The 12,687-nt window shown below is 41.9% G+C and overlaps 1 protein-coding gene across 12 annotated transcripts in view; it reads left to right on the forward strand.

The window, feature by feature from the left end:
* TRAPPC10 (trafficking protein particle complex subunit 10) overlaps positions 1–12,687 on the forward strand; it is a 92,199-nt gene that overhangs the window by 16,311 nt on the left and 63,201 nt on the right. For all 12 annotated transcript variants that reach the window (XM_033856184.2, XM_033856185.2, XM_033856186.2 and 9 more), the window contains exon 2: positions 12,223–12,304. In XM_033856184.2, coding sequence (XP_033712075.1) covers positions 12,223–12,304 — 82 coding nt within the window. The remainder of the gene's footprint in view (positions 1–12,222; positions 12,305–12,687) is intronic.

A 12,687-nucleotide genomic window follows, 5' to 3' on the forward strand; every position in this document is an offset into this window, starting at 1 on the left:
TTTTACTGCTTTGGTGTTGGTCATCTGACATCCAAATGAGGGAATTCCCTGGCGGTCCAGTGGTGAGGACTCGGCGCTTTCACTGCTGTGGCCCCGGGTTCAATCCCTGGTCGGGGAACTAAGACCCCACAAGCCGCACAGCGTGGCCAAAAATAAACAAATAAATAAAACCTGAATGATACATCTTTATCTGTAGTTATTTATGTTTCTTTGGACACGTGTTAGTGTCTTTTTACGTTGGTAAAAGTTAACTACTTTATAATTGTCCTTCTGTTTTAAAAATTTTAAGAAAATGTTAAGCTGAGTTTGTTGAAATATGATCCATTTATGCTTAAGTCACTGAAATCATCTTTCTGAATTCTTCCCCCCGCCCCGTGTTTAATTAGTTCTTATCTGCTTTTAACAAAGAAAGTTTAAAATTACATGATTAATACATGAATATATGCTTTTAAAAATCTCAGAGCATGCAGTCATAATTCAGGAAATAGCGAAGGTCTGCATCAGTCATGTGACTGCATGGAACAGCAAATCTAATCACAACTGGCGTAAGTAAGAAAACAGGTTCAGATAATCAGAAACCCGGGGCTCTGCCCCCCTTTCTTGGGGAGCATCTGAGCTGGGCTCTCCTCAGCCTTTGGACTTAGGCCCAGCCTGGGGTCAGGTGCCAGCAAGCCTGGGCACCATCCAGACGGAGTGCCTGCGTCCCTCTGCAGAGCAAGGCCACTGTCCCCTGATGTTTCCCTTTACGTTTGAGTGGCCCCTCTGCCTGTTGTCAGTCATTGCTCCTGCCTGGGTGCTGCCACGCGCCGGTGCTGATGGTCCGCAGACGCCCCTGGAGCCGCCTGTGGGTGCCCTGACTTGCCCCATCCTCATATCCACGTGTCCCCAAGTGAGTGACGAGACGCGCACACACCCACAGGGAGAGAGAGATTTATATTGGGTTGGCTGAAAGGTTCGTTCCGTTTTTTTTCCATAAGATGGCTCTGGTAGCGCCTAGTTGTCTTAACTTCATTTGAAACAATTTGGTAAGATTGTATTGACAGCTGTCATATCGGCATGCATTTAAAAAAAAAAACTTACCAAAATTGGTGAATTTTTGTGTAGCCATTTTAATATTGAAGGTGGAAGAAAAACAGCACTTTCCGCATATTATGCTAGATTATTTCAAGAAAGGTAAACACGCAACTGAAAACACAAAAAAAGATTTGTGCAGTGTATGGAGAAGGTGCCGTGACTGATCGAAATGCCAAAAGTGGTCTGCGAAGTTTCGTGCTGGAGATTTCTCACTGGACGCTGCTCCACGGTCGGGTAGACCAGTTGAAGTTGATAGTGACCAAATCGAAACAATAATTGAGAAACAATCCACGTTATACCGTGCAGAAGATAGCCGACGTACTCAAAATATCCACATCAAGCATTGAAAATCATTTGCACCAGCTTGGTTATGTGAATCGCTTTGGTGTTTGGGTTCCACATAGGTGAAAAAAATCCTCGACCATATTTCTGCATGCGATTCTCTACCGAAACATAACGAAAACGTTCCGTTTTTAAAACAAGTTGTGATGGGCTGTGAAAAGTAGACACTGTACAATAATGTGGAACGGAAGAGATCATGGGACAAGCGAAATGAACCACCACCAACCACACCAAAGGCCGGTCTTCATTCAAAGAAGGTGATGTTGTGTATATGGTGGGGTTGGAAGGGAGTCCTCTATTAAGAGCTCCTTCCGGAAAACCAAACAATTAAGTCCAACAAGTACTGCTCCCAGTTAGACCAGCTGAAAGCAGCACCCGACGAAAAGCGTCCAGAATTAGTCAACAGAAAATCACATAATCTTCCATCAGGATAACACAAAACCACATGTTTCTTTGATGACCAGGCAAAAACGGTTACAGCTTGGCTGGGAAGCTCTGATTCATCCGTCATATTCACCAGACATTGCACCTTCAGATTTCCATTTATTTCGGTCTTTACAAAATTCTCTTAATGGAAAAAATTTCCATTCCCTGGAAGACTGTAAAAGGCACCTGCAACAGTTCTTTGCTCAAAAAGATAAAAAGTTTTGGGGCTTCCCTGGTGGCGCAGTGGTTGAGAGTCCGCCTGCGGATGCAGGGGACGCGGGTTCGTGCCCCGGTCCGGGAAGATCCCACATGCCGCCGAGCGGCTGGGCCCGTGAGCCATGGCCGCTGAGCCTGTGCGCCCAGAGCCTGTGCTCCGCAACGGGAGAGGCCACAACAGTGAGAGGCCCGCGTACCGCAAAAAAAAAAAAAAAAAAAAAAGATAAAATCTTTGGAAAGATGGAATTATGAAGTTGCCTGAAAAATCGCAGAGGTAATGGGGACAAAACAGTGAATACATTGTTCAGTAAGTTCTTGGTGAAAATGAAAAATGTCTTTTATTTTTACTTAAAAACTGAAGGAACTTTTTGGCCAGCCCAATATTAATGGGATTGTGCTTTGAATTACCTTTACAAATTATTTTGATGTCTCCCCTCTCTCACCAAAAAAAAAAAAGAAGGAAATCTTAGTTGTTGAAATAAATAGTCTGAGTTGACTCTTTTAATAGGCCTCTTGAGTAAGAAAAATAAACACAGCAATTTTCTGAACAGGGTTCTCTGAACACATCAATCTTAAGCCTCAATTTTGCTTCTAGTAGCTGTTTTTTAACAACTGAATCCTTATTGGGTTTTCTCATGCCCCTGTTGCCCATGGGATCAAAACAAAGTGGCTCTTACAATTCAGACCTCAGAACTCGAATGGCTTTTCTGCTAAGTGGTTGGGCTATTTTGGGGAGCTACAAAGTATACACTGTTAATTTAATTACCTATCACATAAGCCTAGCTTTAATTCTTTCGGGGTTTTACACCTAAGCTCTTTCCTGTCCCTCTCTTTTAGAGCTCTGGCTCTCTATAGCTCATTTTCAAAGACATCTCTATTTTTCATAATAATATAAAGACTTAGGAGTATTATCATTAATAATAGCTATATATTCTGAGAAAATCATGGAGGCTTTTCTTCATGTTCAATCAATGTAGAATTTAAATGGATGAGAAGAATTTGACCTTCAAATGTAAATCAGGGGTGCTGTATCAGTTGGCTAGGGCTGCCATAACAAAATACCACAGGCTAGGTGGCTTAAACAACAGAAACTTGTTTTCTCACAGTTCTGGTGACTGGAAGTCCAGATCAAAGTGTCGACAGGGTTGGCTTCTGAGGCCTCCCTCCTTGGCTTGGAGGTGGCCAGCCTTCTTCTTGCTGTGTCCTCATGCGGTCTTTTCCCACCCCAGAGTCTGTGTATCCACATTTTCTCTTATAAGGATTTCAGTCAGATTGGATCAGGGCCCATTCTAAACCCCTCATTCTAACGTAATCATCTTTTCAAGACCTTATCTGCAAACACAGGCACATTCAGAGGTACTGGGGGTTAGGATTTCAACATAAGAATTTTACAGGGACATGGTTTAGCTCCTAATAGGCGCTGAGATCGAATGGTCACTTGTTAAGTCCCCAGTTATTGTCAGATGACGTCTTTGCCCTTGACAGATGTGCTAATTGACCTATAATCTTTTAAAATTAAATTTAGGACACAGATTAAAGATTTATTTTATGATAGAATATGAGAAAAATTTTTACTTTATAGTCTCCACTTAGACAAGTTTTATAAGTTTTATATCGTATAACAGGATTTCCTGTGGGGGACACTTGGGAGGGGGTGTGTAAGAGGCACTTCATTTGTTTACTCTCTACATAGGTTTTTCTTTTCTTTTCTTTTCTTTTTGCCCTTAACATCTTTATCCGAGTATAATTGCTTTACAACCTCGTGTTTCTGCTGTATAACAAAGTGAATCAGCTATACGTATACCCCCATATCCCCTCCCTCTTGCGTCTCCCTCCCACCCTCCCTGTCCCACCCCTCTAGGTGATCACAGAGCACCGAGCTGAGCTGCTTCCCACTAGCTATCTGTTTTACATTTGGTAGGGTATATATGTCAATGCTACTGTCTCACTTTGTCCCAGCTTACCCTTCCCCCTCCCCGTATCCTCAAGTCCATTCTCTACGTCTGCATCTTTATTCCTGTCCTGCCCCTAGGTTCATCAGTACCATTTTTTTTTTTTTTTTAGATTCCATATATATATGTTAGCATATGGTATTGGTTTTTCTCTTTCTGCCTTACTTCACTCTGTATGACAGACTCTAGGTCCATCCACCTCACTACAAATAACTCATTTTCATTCTTTTCTATGGCTAATATTCCATTGTATATATGTGCCACATCTTCTTTATCCATTTATCTGTTGATGGACACTTAGGTTGCTTCCATGTCTTGGCTATTGTAAATTAGAGCTGCAATGAACATTGTGGTACGTGACTTTTTGAATTATGGTTTTCTCAGGGTATATGCCCAGTAGTGGGATTGCTGGGTCATATGGTAGTTCTATTTTTAGTTTTTTTAAGGAACCTCCATACTGTTCTCCATAGTGGCTGTATCAATTTACATTCCCACCAACAGTGCAAGAGGGTTCCCTTTTCTCCACACCCTCTCCAGCATTTATTGTTTGTAGATTTTTTGATGATGGCCATTCTGACCGGTGTGAGGTGATACCTCATTGTAGTTTTGATTTGCATTTCTCTAAAGATTAGTGATGCTGAGCATCCTTTCATGTGTTTGTTGGCAATCTGTATATATTCTTTGGAGAAATGTCTATTTAGGTCTTCTGCCCATTTTTGAATTGGGTTGTTTGATTTTTGGATGTTGAGCTGCATGAGCTGCTTGTATATTTTGGAGATTAATCCTTTGTCAGTTGCTTCATTTGCAAATATTTTCTCCCATTCGGAGGGTTGTCTTTTCGTCTCGTTTATGGTTTCCTTTGCTGTGCAAACGCTTTTAAGTTTCATTAGGTCCCATTTGTTTAGTTTTGTTTTGATTTCTATTTCTCTAGGAGGTGGGTCAAAAGGATCTTGCTGTGATTTATGTCATAGAGTGTTCTGCCTATGTTTTCCTCTAAGAGTTTGATAGCATCTGGGCTTACATTTAGGTCTTTAATCCATTTTGAGTTTATTTTTGTGTACGATGTTTGGAAGTGTTCTAATTTCATTCTTTTACATGTAGCTGTCTGTTTTCCCAGCACCACTTTATTGAAGAGGCTGTCTTTTCTCCATTGTATGTTCTTGCCTCCTTTGTCATAAATTCGGTGTCCATATGTGTGTGGGTTTATCTCTGGGCTGTCTATCCTTTTCCGTTGATCTATATTTCTGTTTCTGTGCCAGTACCATACTGTCTTGATTACTGTAGCTTTGTAGTGTAGTCTGAAGTCCAGGAGCCTGATTCCTCCAACTCCATTTTTCTTTCTCGAGATTGCTTTGGCTATTCGGGGTCTTTTGTGTTTCCATACAAGTTGTGAAATTTTTTTGTTCTAGTTCTGTGAAAAATGCCATTGGTAGTTTGATAGGGATTGCATTGAATCTGTAGATTGCTTTGGGTAGTAGAGTCATTTTCACAGTGTTGATTCTTCCAATTCAAGAACATGATATACCTCTTCATCTGTTTGTATCATCTTTAATTTTTTTCATCAGTGTCTTATAGTTTCCTGCATACAGGTATTTTGTCTCCTTAGGTAGGTTTATTCCTAGGCATTTTATTCTTTTTTGTTGCGGTGGTAAATGGGAGTGTTTCCTTAATTTCTCTTTCAGATTTTTCATCATTAGTGTATAGGAATGCAAGAGATTTCTGTGCATTAATGTCGTATCCTGCTACTTTACCAAATTCATTGATTAGCTCTAGTAGTTTTCTGGTAGCATCTTTAGGATTCTCTGTGTATAGTATCACATCATCTGCAAACAGTGACAGCTTTACTTTTTCTTTTCCGATTTGGATTCCCTTTATTTCTTTTTCTTCTCTGATTGCTGTGGCTAAAACTTCCAAAACTATGTTGAATAATAGTGGTGAGACTGGACAACCTTGTCTTGTTCCTGATATTAGAGGAAATGGTTTCAGTTTTTCACCATTGAGAATGATATTGGCTGTGGGTTTGTCATATATGGCCTTTATTATGTTGAGGTAAGTTCCCTCTATGCCTACTTTCTGGAGAGTTTTTATCATAAATGGGTGTTGAATTTTGTCAGTAGCTTGTTCTGCATCTATTGAGATTTTCATATGATTTTTTATCCTTCAGTTTGTTAATATGGTGTATCACATGGATTGGTTTGTGTATATTGAAGAATCCTTGCATTCCTGGGATAAACCCCACTTGATCATGGTGTATGATCCTTTTAATGTGCTGTTGAATTCTGTTTGCTAGTATCTTGTTGAGGATTTTTGCATCTGTGTTCATCAGAGATACCTTTTTTTGTGAATCTTTGTCTGCTTTCGGTATCAGAGTGATGGTGGCCTCATAGAATGAGTTTGGGAGTGTTCCTCCCTGTGCTGTATTTTAGAAGAGCTTGAGAAGGATAGGTGTTAGCTCTTTTGTAAATGTTTAATAGAATTCGCCTGTATAGCCATCTGGTCCTGGGCTTTTGTTTCTTGAAAGATTTTTAATCACAGATTCAATTTCAGTGCTTGTGATTGGTCTGTTTATATTTTCTATTTCTTCCTGGTTCAGTCTAGGAAGGTTGTGCTTTTCTAAGAATTTGTCCATTTCTCCCAGGTTATCCATTTTATTGGCATATAGTTGTTTGTAGTAATCTCTCATGATCCTTTGTATTTCTGCAGTGTCAATTGTTACTTCTTTCTCATTTCTAATTCTGTTGATTTGAGTCTTCTCCCTTTGTTTCCTTGATGCGCCTGGCTAATGGTTTATCAATTTTGTTTATCTTCTCAAAGAACCAGCTTTTAGTTTTATTGATCTTTGCTATTGTTTCCTTTATTTCTTTTTCATTTATTTCTGATCTAATCTTTATGATTTCTTTCCTTCTTTCCTTCTTTCTTTTCTTTCCTTCTTCCCTCCTTGGGGTTTTCTTTTGTTCTCTCTCTAATTGCTTTAGATATAAGGTTAGGTTGCTTGTTTGAGATTTTTCTTGTTTCTTGAGGTAGGATTGTATTGCTATAAACTTCCCTCTTAGAACTGCTTTTGCTGCATCCCATAGGTTTTGGGTCATTGTGTTTTTTTACTGTCATTTGTTTCTACGTATTTTTTGATTTCTTCAGTGATCTATTGGTTATTTAGTAACGTATTGTTTAGCCTCCATGTGTTTGTATTTTTTACATTTTTTTTCCTGTAATTGGTATCTAGTCTCATAGCGTTGTGGTCGGAAAAGATACTTGATACGATTTCAATTTTCTTAAATTTACCAGGGCTTGATTTGTACCCAAGATATGATCTATCCTGGAGAATGTTCCATGAGCACTTGAGAAGAAAGCGTATTCTGTTGTTTTTGGATGAAATGTCCTATAAATATCAATTAAGTCCATCTTGTTTAATGTGTCATTTAAAGTTTGTGTTTCCTTATTTATTTTCATTTTGCATGGTCTGTCCATTGGTGAAAGTGGGGTGTTAAAGTCCCCTACTATTATTGTGTTACTGTCAACTTCCCCTTTTATGGCTGTTAGTGTTTGCCTTATGTATTGAGGTGCTCTTGTGTTGGGTGCATAAATATTTTAAATTGTTATATCTTCTTCTTGAATTGATCCCTTGATCATTATGTAGCATCCTTCTTTGTCTCTTGTAATAGTCTTTATTTTAAAGTCTATTTTATCTGATATGAATATTGCTACTCCAGCTTTCTTTTGGTTTCCATTTGCATGGAATATGTTTTTCCATCTCCTCACTTTCAGTCTGTTTGTGTCCCTGGGTCTGAAGTGGGTCTCTTGTAGACAGCATATATTCAGGTCTTGTTTTTGTATTCATTCAGCCAGTCTATGTCTTTTTGTTGGAGCATTTAATCCATTTACATTTAAGGTAATTATCAATATGTATGTTTCTGTTACCATTTTCTTAGTTGTTTTGGGTTTGTTTTTGTGGGTCTTGTGTTTCCTGCCTAGAGAAGTTCCTTTAGCATTTGTTGTAAAGCTGGTTTGGTGGTGCTGAATTTCCTTATCTTTTGCTTGTCTCTAAAGGTTTTAATTTCTACATCGAATCTGAATGAGATCCTTGCTGGGTAGAGTAATCTTGGTTGTAGGTTTTTCCCTTTTATCACTTTAGTTAAGTATGTCCTGCCACTCCCTTCTGGCTTGCAGAGTTTCTGCTGAAAGATCAGCTGTTAACCTTATAGGGATTCCCTTGGATGTTATTTGTTGCTTTTCCCTTGCTGCTTTTAGTATTTTTTCTTTGTATTTAATTTTTGATAGTTTGATTGATATGTGTCTTGGTGTGTTTCTCTTTGGGTTTATCCTGTATGGGCCTCTCTGTGCTTCCTGGATTTGATTGACTATTTCCTTTCCCACGTTAGGGAAGTTTTCAACTATAATCTCTTCAAATATTTTCTCAGACCCTTTCTTTTTCTCTTTTTCTTCTGGGACCCCTATGATTCGAATGCTGGTGCATTTAATGTTGTCCCGAGGTCTCTGAGACTGTCCTCAATTCTTTTCATTCTTTTTTCTTTATTCTGCTCCCTGGCAGTTATTTCCACCATTTTACCTTCCAGCTCACTTATCTGTTCTTCTGCCTCAGTTATTCTGCTATTGATTCCTTCTAGAGTATTTTTAATTTCAGTAATTGTGTTGCTCCTTACTGTTTGTTTGCTCTAGTTCTTCTAGGTCCTTGTTAAATGTGTCTTGTATTTTCTCCATTCTGTTTCCAAAATTTTGGATTATCTTTACTATCATTATTTTGAATTCATTTTTTAGGTAGCTTGCCTGTTCCGTTTTCATTTATTTGGTCTTGTAGGTTTTTACCTTGCTCCTTCAACTGTAACATTTTTTTGTCGTTTTTTTTTTTTTTTTTTTTTGATGGGTGGTGCTGTATTCCTGTCTTACTGGTTGTTTGGACTGAGATGTCAAGCACTGGAGTTTGTAGGCAGTTGGATAGATCTGGGTCTTAGTGCTGAGATGAGGACCTCCGGGAGTCCTCACTCCAATTAATATTCCCAGGGGTCTGAGTTTCTCTGTTAGTCCAGTGGTTTGGACTTGGAGCTCCCACCACAGGAGCTCGGGCCTGACCTCTGGCCTGGGAACCAAGATCTCACAAGCTTTGTGGCACGGTAAAAAAAAAAAAAGGAAGGAAGAAAGAAAAAAGAGGTGCAGTACAATATCAAAGAATACAAAAATAAAATTGGAAAGATAAAAGATATATTAGGAAAAATAAAACTATAATTGAAACAACTGCAACAAAGTAAAATAAAACCACAACAGAGAAAAGAAAAAAAAAAAGAAAAGGGGGGGCGAACGAGACAAAAGGATAGATCACTAACAAAGTATAAAGAATAAAATAAAATTAGAAAAATAAAAGGTTTATTAGGAAAAATAAAAGAATCAACAACAATGAATCAACAAGGTGAAACAGAACCCCCATCTAAAAGAGGAAAAAACAACAATAAGAAAAAGAAGCCTTGGCTCTGAGGGCGGAGTTCAGGTGGGGGTGGAATTTAGGCAGGGGCGGGGTTTAGGGTGGGGTGGGACCTAGGCGGGTTGGGGGGGGTGACGTTTGAGCATGGGGTGGGGCCTCTGCTTAGGGCGGAAGGGGAGAGGCAGCACGTGGAAAGGAGGGCCTCTGGAGTGTGGAGCTCCGGAGTCTGGAGGTAGGGCCCTGAGTGGGGTTGTGTGGGTGGGGCTTGGTCCCAGCACAGTGGAGGGAGTCTCAGAGGGGGTCTCCGAGTGTAGGGGCGGGGCTTGGGCTCTGCACAGCAGGAGGGAGGCTGGGAGGGCAGAGGATTAGGCCCGGGAGCCCAGCAGGCTCCCTGGTGCCTAAGTGGACAGGGAAAGTGCTGGCCCCGTTCCCTTCCGTTCCTTCACACCCCTCCCCACCATCTCCCCCGGGATCTCCCCTGTTGCTGCTGGACCCCTAACCGTGCATGGGTGGGTCCCGCTGGGTGCAGGAACTCCTCCTCTCCCCCAGCTGCCCCTCAGGGGTGCTGGTCCTGGAGGTCTGGCCTTTACTTTTGCTCCCCCTTCCCTCCCTCCCATTCCCTTGGGACCCTCGCAGCTGAAGGAGGCCTCGGTGGGCACAGGATCAGGCCCGGGATCTCATCAGGCTCCTGGGCAGGGGAAACCTGGCCACTCTCCCTTTTGATTCTCTGCCCTCCCAGTGGTCCCCCAATTTCCCCCTTCAGGTGTGGGATCCCTTCCCCTCCCCCAGCCGCCCCTCAGGGGCGCCAGTCCCCTCCTGCCTCCACTTCTCCTCCCTCTTCACTCTCCCCATGCCCCATGTCCTACCCAGTTGTTGGGGGTTCGTCCTGTCCCCTTAGGTGTCTGTGGTCCCCCACTGGTGCCTGGTAGGTGCCCTAGTTGTTCAGAGACACGAATTCCACGTCCTCCTAGTACACCATCTTGACTCCGCCCCCTGTACCTTTATGTGAGACTTTATTGCAAGGACCGTATATATATATATATATATATATATATATATATATATATATATATATATATAACTAAGTGGAAAAGGAGAAAGCTCCTATGTGTTTGCCCTAATTACTGTTTAGCAAAGTGTAGTGATTTTTATATGTTAATCTTAGAACCTTTAAAAGAGACAGCAGGAGTTGGCACTCAAGGATAAGGAATCTGAAGCCAACTGAAGGTTTTCTTATTTTGATTTCTAAGACAACTACCAAATAAATGAACATGATGAAAAATGATGAGTTAAAACATAAAAGTTGTTTTTATGTCAACAATAAATTATTAATAGTAACCCTTATTAAGGATTTACTTTGTGTCAGGCCTTGTTCAGCGTTATTTGTGTTGACTCACTCAGTCTCACCACAGCCCTGTTGGGAGCTATTCTTATTTTCCCATTTCACAGATGGTCCCCGAGGCACAGAAAGGCTCGGTGGTCTCCCCATGCTTTCTCGCCTGGTAGCTGGTGGAGCTTAGGTGGGAACCAGGCCATCAGCCTTTCAGCCTCTGTGTCCAGTCACTGTGCCCCACGGCCTCTCTGATAAGCAGCTCAGCTGCCCAGAAACACCGTTCCTCTCAGCAGTCACTTGACAGTGTTATGTGGTTTGGGGAAGGTTTTGTTTTGTTTTGTTTTTTGCGGTATGCGGGCCTCTCACTGCTGTGGCCTCTCCCGTTGCGGAGCACAGGCCCCGGACACGCAGGCCCAGCGGCCATGGCTCACGGGCCCAGCCGCTCCGCGGCATGTGGGATCTTCCCGGACCGGGGCACGAACCCGTGTCCCCTGCATCAGCAGGCGGACTCTCAACCACTGCGCCACCAGGGAAGCCCCTGTTTTGGTTTTTTGGGGGGGCTCATGATAGCAAAATAAGCAAATGTATTAATGGCCTACATCAATCCCCAATGATTTCTTTAAGATCAATAGAAAAGCAAATGGAAAATGGTTTTGCTTAAAGTTAGAGGATCCTCTGAGTATAAGAATTTGAGTCATCTACTTTTTAAGCCTAAGTGCGATATGGTTATGCTATAATTTTATGAGAGCTAAGTGGATTTTTCAGTTCCGTCAAAGCTAGGATGAAAGAGCTGAATTAACAGCTTAGCATGTGAATTCAGACACTCCTGGGTTCCTCACTGGTCTCCGCAGCCAGCCAGCTTGTGCTCCCCCTTCTTGGCCATGAGGTCGGGTCTGCCTCCAGGACTTCCTGTGTGGACTCGACGAGAGCAGGCGTGTCCGGTGTCCTGGGTGGCACGGGCACAGAGAGCGTACTGTACGGCTCGGCTCCTAGTGGCATTTGGACGCGTATCGAGCTTATTTTGGTGAAGAAACTCATGTTCACTTGTCCGGGTTTCCTGTTCTGCCTGGAGTTTCATGGCTGTTTTGTCCAAGTTGAAGAGAGCAGCAGCGGTATGAGCTGACGCAGGGGTGAGGCTGGCTGGAGCTGGGCCCGCTCCGCCTCCTTAGCTGTCAGACCCTGGCAGGTGACTCCACTTTCCTGACCCTCCCCCTCCTCCTCGTGGGGAGAATCATACCCACCTCAGAGAGGCCGGGCGAGGGTTAGTTAGGTCACATGTCGAGTGCTGGCTTTTCTTGAGACCACTTATTTAAAGATATGAAAAAATCTTGTTTTGTGATGTCATTCTGCTAAATTATTAAGTTGCCTAAAAATACCAATTAATAAATTTTAGAGTCCATTTTTCCTATATTTACCTTAAAATGCCATTTTTATTCCTGTTGTAGGTGCTGGAGATCAGAATTTATTTACCTCTATTTATCCGACGCTCTCCCAGCAGCTTCCAAGAGAACCAATGGAATGGAGAAGGTATGGTGCCTCTGGTTTTCGCTGCATCTCCCTCCTCGTTTTGTAGGCATTTGTGTGAGCAAGTGAAGTAGTAAGAGTTAAAGGCTAAGTTCTCAGGAAACTGAGTGGAGCCATGTAATTGTGGACCTTCTTCTCTAAGGAATGTGTTGATTTTCTTGACAAGACATAGGATGGTAGAAATGGGACACTTCTTCTGAGCTGAAGGCCCACTTTTGTAGGAATGGTTTCTGATTCCTCATGGCATTTTGGAAAGGAGACGCACACTCCGATTCCACATTAGAGCATGTGCCTCTGTCTGCTGTCTTATGAGACCTTCTCTCTGCCCTGACCTCCTGGCTCTTCTCTTAAGGGTGAGAAAGTGCACAGAAAGATGTTACTTAAAA

This window comes from Tursiops truncatus, chromosome 4 (genome assembly GCF_011762595.2).
Source record: "Tursiops truncatus isolate mTurTru1 chromosome 4, mTurTru1.mat.Y, whole genome shotgun sequence".
NCBI classification, from domain to species: domain Eukaryota; kingdom Metazoa; phylum Chordata; class Mammalia; order Artiodactyla; family Delphinidae; genus Tursiops; species Tursiops truncatus.